The sequence below is a fragment of the Desmodus rotundus genome, chromosome 5 (assembly GCF_022682495.2).
Source record: "Desmodus rotundus isolate HL8 chromosome 5, HLdesRot8A.1, whole genome shotgun sequence".
Classification (NCBI taxonomy): Eukaryota; Metazoa; Chordata; class Mammalia; order Chiroptera; family Phyllostomidae; genus Desmodus; species Desmodus rotundus.
Window position 1 is genome coordinate 151,066,243 of NC_071391.1, and position 13,904 is coordinate 151,080,146.

At 53.2% G+C, this 13,904-nt stretch overlaps 1 protein-coding gene across 2 annotated transcripts in view; it reads right to left on the bottom strand.

Annotated features, from left to right (window-relative positions):
• Positions 1 to 6,334: 6,334 nt before the first annotated feature.
• TOGARAM2 (TOG array regulator of axonemal microtubules 2) overlaps positions 6,335 to 13,904 on the bottom strand; it is a 48,504-nt gene continuing 40,934 nt past the window's right edge. Inside the window, exons 19-20 of one of the 2 annotated variants that reach the window (XM_024553089.3) lie at positions 10,525 to 10,611; positions 6,335 to 6,802 (exon numbers count right to left, since the gene is read on the bottom strand). In XM_024553089.3, coding sequence (XP_024408857.3) covers positions 6,546 to 6,802; positions 10,525 to 10,611 — 344 coding nt within the window. In that variant the 3' untranslated portion in view covers positions 6,335 to 6,545. The remainder of the gene's footprint in view (positions 6,803 to 10,524; positions 10,612 to 13,904) is intronic. The other variant, XR_008426930.1, reaches the window with a different exon arrangement.

Sequence of the window (13,904 nt, forward strand, 5' to 3'; positions counted from 1 at the left end):
AACACCTTTTACAATTAAAACAGTAAGGCAAGAAAGGCCACCTGTCTTGCTCCAGGACACAGCGCCAGCTACTGGGAGAACAGGCCCCCTGGCCCAGGGGGGTCCAACCTGTGGCGTCTCTGGGACACACTGGGAGAAGAAGAGTTGTCTTGGGTGACATATTAAATACATTGTGACACATCATCGCAGAAAAATCTCATGATGTTTTAAGTAAGTTTACGGTTTTGTGTCGGGCTGCATGCACAGCCATCCTGGGCCGCATGCGGCCTGTGGGCTGCTAGCCCCTGGCCACTCTGGGTCCTAACGTCTGCTCCAGCAGCGTTTACCCTCGGGGGTCAGCCGCAACCTTCTTGGGAAAACATTCTCAGTTTTCTGCAACATTTACAAATAGGATATTATTTTTCATATCCAGCCCAAGTCCAGCTGTCCTTTCAGCCATTGCTATGAAACTAGTTTTCATGGAAGCTCACAACATAGTATCCAAGAGAATTTTAAAAAACAATAATTCCCTTTACACACCTTAGCCACTCCCCATCCCTCCCACACATGTACATATAAAATGTTTTAAAAAACACAATAAAGTCTTTTCCAAAAATATATTTGTTTCTCATTGTCATGAACCCCAAAGGGGGCTCTCAGGTGAGACCCCCACAGGAGCAGATGGCACAGGACACAGGGCTGACACCTTCCTGCAAGGCCCCAAGATGGTAAAGCCTGGTGGATGAGACACAAGGGGACACAGGCCCTGGAAGACAGGTCGCCTCTAGGAAAATTATTTATCTATTTTATTTTGTTTTTTTCTCCTTTGGAAGGAGACGGGATTGCCTGTGCTTATAACAGCTGGTGACTTTTTAAAGCTATTGTTCAGTTAACGGCTTCTGACACCAGCCCAGGAGGGGCTGGATCACTTTCTGGATATAAAAATTCTCAAGGAGAACCCAAGGAGATGCTAATAACAGCTGTCAACCCACACAGAGGCAATTACAAAGCCATGATTAAAACAAAACAAAACCATCTTCACTGAAATTCCAAATGACGGGATATGGAGAAGCCGTAACGCCCCCAGAACAAGCTTCAGAAATGGTAAGGACCATCCTGGAACCCCTGCATGCCCCTGCCTCGGAAACACCCACCCGTGAGCAACAACCTATGTGCACGGTGAGGCTGCTCTGCCCACGAGCCCAGCTGGGACAGCCTGCCTGAACTCAGGAATCAGCGGCTGGTAATTGGCAGACTCCTGTGCATGTTGCTCCAGGGACGGATCTACAGCTAAGACTAGGAATCTGGATTTGTAACCAGCACCCCTATCCCAGTCTCCCTCCCTCCTTCCCAAGCAATTATTCTCATCAACCACATTGGGGCCATGCTGGCTCAGGGACACTGGCTCCCAGTGGGGGCAGCCTGGGAACCTATCCGCCACTGAGAGCTCTGAGACTGTGGCAGAGGCACTCGACCTTGAGGGTGAGAATGTTCTGATTCACAAGGTCCGCAGTATGACCCAGGGCTATGCTGCTGTCGTCAACAGTACACTGTGCCTGCACCTTCCCATCCAAACAGCCTCCTGTCACAGGTTATCTGTGCCCTGCTCTCCCTTCCCCTGAAGCTCATCTTTTCTGCTCATCTGCCTGCCCGTGAGTCTCCGCCAACACACAAATGCTCACGGCCGACCCCTATGCCGTGGGCCGCAAGCTCTGAATGGAGGCTTGGCTTTCTCATTTGGCCGCTCTCCATTTATCTCCACAAGTTCTATCTTGTCCAAACGTCCACAGCATGCTCTGGTGACCGGCGCCGACCAAGGCAACACTCCCTGCCCTCGAGTTGTATGGGTGAAACTCGGAGCAAGACTAACTTCAGGAGACCGTGGTAGTTCAACTGGTCCCTCAAAGGGCTCAGACTGACACTGCTGAAGGAGGTAAATATCTTGGAAGCCCTTTGGAGTCAGACAGCCCTGAGCACAGATCTGAGGTCCAGTCACTTCCTAGCTGTGTCTTAGGGTCTGGCCCCCATAATGCAGTCCCCACCAGACCGGTAAGCATCAACGTCACCTGGAAATGCCAAAGCTTGCACCCCACAACAGACCTGCTGAATCAGAATCTGCACTTTCACAATCCTGGGAAATGCGGAAAACAGTATCTTCCCTTGAGCGGTCCAGAGGGTGACAGACTGGGAGTGTTGCAGACACCCCACCGAGAGGCTGGCTCCTCCTCTCGTCTTTCCCTCCTGGGGCTCTGTTTTCCTCCCTCTGTTACCAGGAGAACAGACCGTCCTCTTTACCCTCATCATTTCTCCCTTTCTGTCCCTAACAGCAGCTATAATAAAGGAAAATGCTGTCAGCAAGATGCTGCGTGATCCTCCAAACCATTCTGCCCCCAGCTGGGGAGGGGAGGGAGGGCACCTGCCTGGACAATAGCTTCCAGATTTCACAGCTGAGGGTGGCTGTGAGGGGCATGCCAAGTAAGGAGCCGAGGATGGCAACTGAGAGATGACAAGCCCAACTCCAAGGGCAGCAGAAACCACAAGACCCTGATCCTAGCTGCTCCCAAAGTTCTGACCCCCACCCCCCCAAAAAATGTAATGGCCTTCCAGGGCTTCCTGGGCTCTTGGCCTTATGCTAAGTACTTTACAAGAATTATCTTGATAATCATCACAATAGTCCAGGGAAGATGGGCACTGTAGTCATCTTCTCCCCTATCCACCTGTCACACACACGTGCACACACGCACACACCTGCACACACAGGATTGATAAGGAAAGATCAGAGAGCTTGATAAGTGGGTCCAAGACCACAAACCAGCAAGTCACAGTGTCTGGGCCTGAGTGCAGCCTCTCTGACCCCAGTGTCTGACCTTAGTCTCTACCCTCAATGCCAGGACACCCCACAGCTGCCGGGTGAGCACAGCTGGCCAGACAGAAGCCTGGAGGGTCAAAGCCATTGTCACTTTCCTATACCTTCAATTTTACTGTGGTTTCAGAATTTGGCCACCCATTGGAATCACCTGAAGAGAACCAAGTACTACTACTACTACTACTACTACTACTAATACTAATACTACTACTAATAATAATAATAAACAATAATAGTAATAGAGAGATGGAGAAGGGCAAAGAGAAGGGAAGGGAAGAAGAAGAAGAAGGAGGAGGAGGAGGAGGAGGAGAAAAGAGAAAAAGACGAGATAGCTATCTGGGCTTTACCCCAAACCAGTTGAGTCAAAACCCCCCAGGGATGGGGCCCAGAATCAGTACTGTTTTAAGTCTCACCAGATGATTCTGAAGCACGGAAGGGAGGAGATGAGGCAGGGAAGAGAAAACAAGACAAGAGGTAAACCTTAAGGAAAGTTTTCTAAAATCTCAAAAATTCAGTTGATGAGAAAGGAAGTCCTAATCAGTTAGCTGTTCTCAAACCAAGTCTTTGGTCCTTGATTCTCACACTGAAGAGAGGGAGGGGGGCAGGGAGAGAGAGAGAGAGAGAGAGAGAAAGAGATTGGTTTTCTGGAGGCTATATTCCCACCCCATATTCCCACCCCAAGGAGCATCTTAGGTAAGTAGAGTTTCTGGCCACACACATTACCAAGCAAAGAATGGCAGCTCATCTCAAACCTACCCCGGCTCCCAGGCCAGCCCTTAGTCCCTGTGGCTGGCCTCCGTGAGGCCCATTCTTGCCAGCACTGCCAGGACCTAGCCAGAACCCCCAGCCTGTCACCCAGAGCCCAGGTTAAAACCTGAAATAGTGAAGGAAAACAGAACCAGGCAAAGATGTATTCTTTGTTTTTCAGCTGTTTTCAGTTGTTTTAAACACCTCCACCGTGGGGGTGAGTACAGAGCCCAGGGAATGGGAAGCTTTGGTTTGAAAGTGGACGTGGAAGATAGGACAGGAACACAGGGAGAGAGGACAATGACACGAAGCTTAATTTCAGCCTTTAAAATCCCTGCCAGACATCCCTGGGCTCCTGCAGTTGTAAAAAGGCCCTGAAATGTTCTGATATGTTCTAGAATCTTGACAAGCAGAAAATTCAATCTCCTGACCAAACCCCAAAAGTTCGCTCAGACTCACAGCAAACAAAACTAACTAAATTGTGTAAAACTTGGCAAACATTGGAAATCAGCCTCTTGAGCATCTTGGATGGCTCCCTGTCCAGCAGGCCTTTAACCTGGTTCAGACCGAATCAACAAAGGGCAAGGAGGTAGCCAGGGAGCAGCAGCTGCTGGGTCACAGTTAGGTGATAAGTGCTCGAGCTGGGGCTAGAATTACCCAAAGTCACACTTAAGCTGCCTATTAAAACCCAAATCCCAGGGTGGTCGTGTGGTGCCCAAGCTCACCCCGGGGCATCTGGGGGAGGGGGTGGCCTAGTTACACCTGGCAATGTGGGCAACATGGAAAAGTGGCCTCCTCTGTCGGGGCACCCATGGGGTTTGGAAATACAGGGGTGAGTCAGTTCCAGGCTTCCCAGCCTGCTCTGGGCTAACTCCCCAGAAGAGGCCAGGACAGTGGTGCTGTGCTCTGGGGAGGTGACAGTGGAGAGAGAACTTGCTGTTGTATTGAGGGGTGCAGGAGGGGTGGGGCCCTCAGGGCTTCACCCCTGGGATCTGCTGCAGCGTATCACCATGGACCTGGGCTCCTTGGCTGGGACTGGGACGCAACCCGTCAGCCTTTAATTTACCCACGTGTTTGGGGTAATGACCTGCCCTCTAATTCTTCCTGATCACACCAGTGTCTCGGCAGAGCCCTGGTCAAAGCAGGGCCACTCCTGCTGTGTCCAGAGCCCCGGCCCCGGCCATCCCCTCTCACGGTGCCATTTCTCTGGCTGCCCCATTAGCAGGCAGCACCTCCTCTCAGCTTCCTCATGTCCTGGCCCAACTGCAGCGGTCTGTACGATTTCAGAGCTTCCATGGGACATCTGCGTGCCGTGTAGAGCGGCGTGCTCACCCGAGCGAGCGCCTTCAGTTGTGGTGCTTCAAGTGCGCACATCATCCGGTCCTCCTCAGAACCAGCCCGAGTGTCAGAAGGCTTGTGGTAGGCGTTCAGGCAGACAAGAGCAGAGCGAGGACGGAGGGCCAGGGACAGAAGGTCACTGGGGCAGAAAGCCCCGGGTGCCTAGCAACGGGCAAAACTGGGAAAACAAGGACCTCGCCCCAGGGTGACCTTTCCTCCCCTAGCATATCTCTGGTCAGGTGGTTTAGACCCGCTGACCTTCCACATCGCTGGCCATGTGGTTCAGCCCCTCCCCTGACCTTTCCTCCCTAAAGGATGACATCTAGGCCTCAGCTGTGTTTCAGCTCCAGACCCAGAAAAGCAGCAAAACCGGGCGGGCGATGCCAGGACCAGCTACATCAATTAATGACCACCATCACCACCACCCACCCCGCGCCAACCAATCAGCAGAGACCACGCCCCTGAAAGAGCACACCTGGAAAAACTGATGCATAGTCTGAAACCCTCCGCTAAGACCTACTACTCCCTGAAGATTCCCACATGCATGAGAGAAATAAAACCCCTCAAGACGAAGGATCCCGTGCTCATTCTCCCTCCAGGGATCATGCCCATGGCTTTCCCCTCCCCTCATCTTCCCCCACAGGCACACATCTCCTAAACTTTAAGGGACCCACGAGACTTGTAAACAGGGAAGCAAGGGACGGCAGCAGCTCATCCCGGGCTAACCCCCTGACCCTGTCCCAAGGGCCTCTTTTCTCTGACTTCCCAGTGAGCTAACGCAGCCCCCCCCAGGCTGACTTCTTCCCTGTAACATTTCTAGAGAACCAAAGCAGCCCAGTGTACAATCTCCTGGTCCTTCTGTTCTAAGCCCTTCCTTGTTTCACTGTCCCAGCTTTAACAAACACGCCCTCCGAGTCACCAGGACTCATGTTGTGACATCTTTCCCACATGAAGTCAAGAACCCACACACTACTGGCTGGCCCTGGACAGACCCGCTCAGGGCCAGGTCCCCTGTCCGATAACAGCTTTCAGTAACACAGATGCCAAAGTCCCCTTGCCTTTCGATATGCTGGATAGATCTCATCAGGCGGTTTGCACAGGGCCGATCGACACTGCCCAGGAGACCGTAAGGCAGAAGCGCGATGCCCCCAGAGTTGTTCCTTACGCTCACCTCCAGTCAGGCCAATGGCAAATGCACTGGCCGGGAATGACCAACTCAGGGTCCCTAGGCTTGGGGGTGGGAGTTGCAGCTGCTCAAAGATGGGGAGCTTTACCCAAAAAGCGGCCTGCGACATGTGAGGCTGTGCTATGCTTGTTCTCCCTAAGTCTTGGTCTCAGGGTCACCTACAGCTGGTTTTGCTGAGGTTAAAAAGTGGAAGATAAGGAAACCTTGGAAAAATAAGTTACTCTTTTATTTCTACTGCAAAATATATTATATACATCTGGAACTCTAACATAAAGTACAGCTGGAGATGAGGCCAATATAAAAATAAAATAAGGTAAAAAATAATGATTGCACATTTCAGATCTGTCTCTAATCCAGTGGAAAGGGGCGTGGGCCACCAGAGGTCTCGCTGTTGGGTGCCATCACTCAGTCGGCCACCTTGGGGCCGCCTCACCGGGATTCCGAGTCTAAGAGTTCCTGGAGCGTTCTGAGGACCTGCTTTGGCTGGCTGGCGGCCACGTCCTGCAGCCGGGGGCCCATGTGCTCCTGGAGGCACCGGGACAGCTGGCCCACCGCCGTGCGGATGTTCCCGCCGTGTCCAGGCAGGATGCCGCTCCCCGTCGTGGTGTTCAGGAAGTACCAGAGGACTGGAAGGACGTGTCGCTCCACGGCCTGGGGCTTTCGGGGGTACACCGAGGCCACCAGCACTGCCATGCAGAGAGAAAGAGGAAGAGTTACTTGAGTCGGGCACTCTCTTCCTCTCTCACTGCTGTCAGTGGGACACCAACTCTGTCCCCAAAGGGCAGGCACAGTACCTGGGTCTTGTGACATGTTAGGGGGCCCACAAACATGTTTTAATTTCTTTTAAAATCAGAAGAAAATATGAAGATATGCAGCCTGGTTTATATTTGTGTTTATAGCAACTGATACAGTTTTTAATTTTTCTTTAATGGAGGAAGGGTAGGCAAAGGCAAAGTGCTCAGGGCCCAGGACAGACACAATGGGTCCTTCCCTGCGGCCCAGCGGAGGGGAAGAGGCAGGCACAGCTGGATGGCCACCCATTCACTAGCTGTGGGAGCTGGAGAAAGCCACCCAGCCTTTCTGAGCCTGTTCCCTAATCTGTAAAGATCATCGTAATCCTGAACCAAACGCTGCGGTCATTAGAAATTAGGTAATAGATGTACGTGAAGTACCTAAGTAGGTAGGCAGGTGACAAAGAGTAGCTAGCACTGGTATTGCTTAAATCCACATTACCACTGAGGAGCCTTCATGCAAAGACAGAGAAAACTTGTCCTGGAGAGAGAAGTCAACACTCTTTCCAAAGACATTCTGGAAAATAAAACAGCCAGCAGGAGGGCAGACCAGCATGGCCTTTCCAGTGTCTGGAGGCTGAACCTCACCATGAGACCAGCAGCAATTCCAGAAGCCTGAACGCATGACTCCATTCATTCGTCCTTACAGCGTCCCAAGAAGCAGGATGCTGGTGCGTTCACAGAGAAGGGGGCCAAGGCTCAGGGCTCGGAGCTGGCTCAACGCCACGCAGCGAATAAGGGCAGAGCGGAGGCCTGCCTGGACTCCACAGTTCATGCTCTCTCCACCCCTCATGCCCCTGAGCCTCTACAGGTTCTGCATTTCGGAGGCTGATCTGGAGTTTTATTTTCAATGAAACTGCCAATTTGTCCTTCCTTCATCAGCTTAACATCACCCTATCCCCCAAATTATCTTCCAGAAGGAGTCCCACGGGGCATCCTGATTTCAGAGCCAGCCTGGGATGCTGGGGGACCAGGGAGGACCTGGACCCCCTCAGCTCGGCCTGCCATGCTTGTGGGGCCATTTCCCGTGGACTGTGGACACTGACTTTCAGGCCATGCACTGTGGGGCCCCCAAGGGCTTTCCAGTGTCACAGAGCCCCTCCGAAGTAAATGTGATCCTCATTCCTGGGAAAGGCAGGCCCACACCCAATGAGTCCCCCAGCCGTGTCAGGCTTCACTAGGAAAGTCTCCCAGAGGGGAGGAGCCTCGAGCAGCTTCATAGAATCAGGTGAGTGCTTGGAACAGGCTGTGAAGGGAGGGCGCAGTTAACGGGAAAGCCACCCCAGTCGGCCACAAGGGTCGGGGAGCAAGGGGGAGACCCCAAAAGGAACCAAAAGAAAATGCTCCTGGTTAGCTACCTACTCTGAACACCTATACCTCAAAGGTTTCCTAGCTCTCTACCTGCAAAAAAAGGTGAGAACTTTCCCAAGAGCCAGGCCCAGGCAGGGCTCCGCTGCTTCCACCAAAGGGTGAGGGGTTCACCTGCCCCCCATAGAGCCCCTTTCCTGTCCTGCCACAACTGCCACACTGGAACCCTCTCCCTCCCACAGTGGGGCATCAACCCTGCCCGCCTGAGTTCCACACTCCCCTGAGACAGGCAGGGGAAGGTCACCTGGCTGATGGGTGGGTCTCTCAGGCTGGCAGAGACTGGCAATGGCCCTTCTGGGCATCATCATGAGGAAGAAAACCCATTAAACTTAAGCTTAAAAGGCAGCTGAAGTAATTAGCAAAAGATTTACTCCTGGTAAGCTGTGCTATTATTAGTCCGCACCTTGTGTCAGTTGAAATTTTTTCTGTGTTCCTGGCTGACTCCTGGTTAACAGAAGAGCTATGTAGAAACAAACTCTTGCTTTGGGGTCTCTTGGAAATAGGTGGAAAATACAGTAAGTAGATACACAATCTAAAGTGAAGTACCTACCCGCCTCTGGCCCCATAAATGACCTACCGAAGCACACGTAAGCTTTCACCCAGAAAATACTCATTTTGAGCAACAGAAAGGGTTCCTTGTCTGGTACCCAGGGTGGTCTCAGTTATGTGGCCCCTTTTCCCTCCAGCACACCCACCGCATGACACTGTGGCTGCATCATGGCCCCAGCCCCACCTCACTTGCATCATCTGCTTGGAGAAGGCCTGGCACCTGGACGGGAGGTGAGGGGCCACTCCAAGGTCACTGGGAGAACTGAACCAGGACAAGCAGCAAGGCCAGGAGCAAGAGAAGGGGTAATGGAGGAGCTGGGATAATGCCCCCCGTCAGGCAGCAGATGCTGGGCACCCCCAGGGCCAGGTGCTGTAGGTGCTGGCTGGGCCAGCACTGTGGCGGATGAGCTCTTCAGAGACACATGGAACCAGGCAGGAGGGCTGGGGAAGAGGGACGCAGAGGAAGTGATGCCAGAACCAAATGGGCATCGCGCAGGCGGAGGAAGAAAGATGGAGAAGAGCTCTGCAGGCCGGGAGCCACATGCGGGCAGCCCGAGGTGAGAGCACGGGGGACCGGCCTCTGTGAGGAGGGTGGCGTGCTGGCACCTGGGCGGCACAGGCTCGGGCCCCCTGGGGACAGGCGGCAGAGCCCTGAGGTTGAAGGCTTGGCTCTGCAGCCAGGCTCCCTGGGACAAAGCCTGGATCACTTGTCCAGGGACCTTGGGCACTTAACCTTTCTGAGCTCCATTTTCCTTATTTCTGCTAAAGGAGTAATGGAACCCACGCCGTCCTTCTGGGGTTGTTGTGAGGAATCTGATCCAGGACCTATACTTGGGGGTTGGGGAAGGGGGCAGAGGCTAGAGGGCCAGGCAGAGACAGGCGCTGTGGGCCACTCCAGGGAGCCCAGTCACTCCCCTGCAGACTGCTGGGGAGCCATGAAGGCTTCAAGCAGGGGGGTGGCACGATCCATCCGCACTTTAGGGACCTCCAGAGTCCAGGGCACAGACTGCGTTCCATGTCCTTCCTAGATGGGACCTTCCTAGATGGGGCAGGAGGCTTTCGGCAGGCAAGACAGATGATAAAATCAATGCAAGCAACCTGCCCTTAGGTCAGGGTTGGCAGGCGGCAAATGGGTCTGTCCCGCACAAACTGTGTCCTTTCCATGCTGTCACCTCAAGGACCACGGGAGAAGGTTTCAGTGCTGGAATGAAATCACTCGAGGATAGTGCTGCAAACTCGAAGCAGACGTGAGCTCAGAGCCAGCTTTCCTCGGCTGAGGCTGAAGCAGGCCCAAGCGGATCCAGGCTGAGGCCCCGTCTGCGTGCAACACCATCCCGGGCACCTGGCCGAGGGCTCGAGTGCGGCTGAAACCCAGCCCAGGCTCCGCTTGCCAGGCTGCACGTGCCGAAGAAGAGGCAGCTTTGTGGAGCAGTCACGACAACACTGCAGCTGACCCAGCTGTGGACCCACAGGCTGTGTCTGCCCTGGATGGGGAGGGCGGGGTGCCGTGTGGAGCGGTGGCAGAGAGGGAGAAAGGCAACGGGTTTCTTAGGAACCATTTTGCTTTTGTACAAACCTGCAATGTGGGGATTATGTTTGAAAACCAGATTGTGAAAATTTTCAACAATCTGGAGCTACCGGCCAGTGGAGAAGAATAGACAGGGACCAGGAGGTGGCGGGGGGCGGCGAGGGGCGCTCACCTGACAGGCGGTCTGTGACGTGGAGCACTGCACGGCCACTCAGGAAACGCACCCGCCCAGTAAACACGGGCAGGAGGCAAAGGTTGTCTGAAAGAGACAGACAGTGTCCACGGCGGCCGTCACACCGTGGCTGAGCAATGGCGCCAGCTCAGCGCCCGGCACCCACAGCGCCTACGCGGGGAGAGGGCCTTTGGGGGCCGAATTAGTTTTCCCAGCTCACAGTGAGGCCACTTTAAAAAGTGAAGGTTCATGGGTTGTGTGGGGAAGAGCGATGTAGTTAAGTGGCCCCAAACAGGCCTCATTTCCTCCCACAGACCTCCTTCAGCTTGTCGGTGCTCCCCCAAACTGCTGTGAGCTGTGGGGGCAAGAGGGCACAGAGGTGGAAACATAGACAGAGAGATAGATAGATAGATAGATAGATAGATAGATAGACAGATAGACAGATAGACAGATAATAGATTGACAGACAGATAATAGATGACAGGTAGATAGATGTTTGATAGATTGATAGATAACGGATAGATGATAAATCGATAATTGCTAGATGATTGATGATAGACAGATGCTGGATGATAGGTGACAGGTGGATGATAGAGACAGACGTAGATGTGGATACAAAGATACAGTTTTAGGGGAAACTGAGGCACTGAGCCACAGTCACACCAAAGGGTAGGCAGAGGTGACAGACAGATAATTGATAGATTGGTAGATGACTGATGATGATGATAGATAGATGATAGACAGACAGACAGATGATGGGGAAGAGGGACAAGAGGAAGTGATGCCAGAACCAAAGTGATGCCAGACAGATAGATACGTGTTGAGGTCAGAAATCACGGCTCTCCTCATGCCTGAACTTCTGCTCTAAGCAGTGGGATATACTCAGAGCTGGGTGGTCAGCCATTTCCACATTGGACATTTAGTGGAATCCTCAATGTATAGGCATGGAGCTAGGAACTAAATAAGACCTGTCCCCCTCCTCCTCCTGCTTCCCCTCAAGAAGGTGAGGAGACAGACACTTAAATGTGAACTCTAAGTCAGTGGGAACTAAGGGGGGGGGGCGCAGGGCGGTGCCTGGAGCTACGGTGACTGGTGACTGACACAGCTCACACTCTGCAGACCCTCCCAGCTCCCGGAGTCCTCCCGGAGTCCTCCCAGCCCCTGTCAGACCCAGACGGTCAGTCACCCTGTCAGGAGCTAATCTGGCTCTGGAAAGGTCAGAGGAGGGACTCTGAGGATTGGGGGCGGGGCAAGTGTTCTCTCTCCATAGTTTCCACATAACCTCATTGTGAGACCCAGGCTCAGGTGACAAAAAGAGAGCAACGTTGTCCTCCACATGCCGTGCCCCCCATTCACCTTTCAGAAGGTTCAGGCAAAAGACAGAGTTTTAATCTTTTCCTAGCTATCCAGCACCCCCACACCTGCCCGGCACCCCAACCACGCCTAAACCCAGGAGCCCAGCTTCCCTGCGACCCAGCCATGACCATGGGTGAAGCCCAGGGACCACATACTTCCTCACGGAGACCTTGAAGGAATGTTAATCACAGAGAGGAACCACTAGTGGCAAAATCACGGCAGATGGGGGGAGAGATGTTGGGCATAGAGAGGTGAGCCTTCCTTATTCTTTGATGGTTTCTCAAGCGAACTCCAGTAGGACCCCACGGAAACTGAATTCAGAAGCTGCTCCTTCCTCCCCATTCTAGAGGACATCTCCAGGCTTCTCAAACTCTTAACCTTGAAATCCTGAATCCCTCACAAAGACACGTAAGGTGAGGAAGGTGGCCCCTCACCCAGGGAAATACACTAATCTAAAAAATACACAAGGTAGGAGCAGCTTTGCCTCTGCCCTGAGCCCGGGAGGCAGCCAGCACACCCAGCTCCCATCATTCTGCAACCACAGCAGTCACAGCATGATCCAGTGGGAGGTGGGGCCGGTAACAAAATGCATTTCTCGGGGCTGTGGCTGTGGCTGTGGAGTCTGGGAGGTGAGGGGCATTACCAGAGCAGGCCCCGGCAAGTGTGTCCTGGGGTCCCAGGAGCTGACCCTCTCAAGGCCCGATTTCTCTGTGCAGAGGACCGCAGTCGGGGGCCCGCCTGAGGGATCTTTTCCGGTGAGCTGCACCCTTGCTGAGTTCCTGTGCTACTCAGCCTCACCATGGCTGTGCCATCACACTTTCTTTTGCCACCAGGCAACCATTCTAGCTAAGAGCTAATTCTGCTTCCCTTGCTCTCTCCCTGAGACCTGTAAGGTATACAGAAGAGAAAACATTCATCTCTGCTGCTGACAGAAGCTCCGTCCAGAAGGCAAGGGGCCTTGAAAATAATTTGTGCTGGGAGATAAAAGAGATACCAGCCTCTAGAATATTGCAGTTTGCAAGAAGTGGTCTCACAGTGTCCTGATAAAGCTGTAATTGTATACAAACAGGTTTTTATATTATCCCCTGCATTATTGCATGCCGATGCTTCTGTTCCTCCCCCCACCCCACCCCCATCATCAGCCAGGAGCTCACCTCTGAAGACAAGGCTTCCTCCCCCCAGAGCAGGAAAGAAGCAAAGACTTGGGAAATACTTAAAAAGGCACATGCAGCAGGCATCTATGCCACGCCATGCTCCCACGGTGCCTGGCACACCACGGGTGCTCAGTAAATGCTTGCAGGGCACAGGGCAATGTTACAGCAGAGACACCAAGTTTGCCCAAGCACCATGCCCTCAGGTAGCTGGCCTCTCTTCCTCTGGCTACTTTTACAGGGAAGCGTGCTCACCTTCCCAGTCACACCCAGGTTTCATGAGCAGCAGGAAAGCCTAGAGGTTAAGAGTGTGGGCCCGCAGTTCAGAGTGCCTGGGTTTGGATCCTGGCCCTTCCACGTTTTACTGTGTAACGTTGGATGAGTCACTTATCCTTTCTAAGCCTCAGTTTACCCATCTATAAAATGGGGATAATACTAGTACCTTCCTCATAGAGCTGCTGTGAGGATTACATGAGTTAATATAACGCTTAGGACAATGACTGGAGCATATAATTACCATGTGAGTTTCAGCTATTATTGTTGCTATGCCTACTGTTACCCTAAAACGCTCCCAAAGCCCAGAAAACTTCACCATGGAGAGATCAGTTAAGAAGCTGGAATCTAACTTTTGAAACCTTCAATTCCATGCTCCATTAGCCTAGTCCTGGGGGTTCAGAAGCTCTGCTGCTGCATCACAGGGAAGCCATGGCGGGTCCTGGCGCTGCCCACACCAATGGGCAGGCAGAGCCACGCAATGGGGAGCACAGCCACAGGCTGGCAGGCCAGACACCCTGCCTCCCCTGGGCCTCGCCTCCTTCTCTGCACTGGGGCGGTGGAGTCCAGGGGGCTGGCACTGCCCCCCATTCAGCTGAC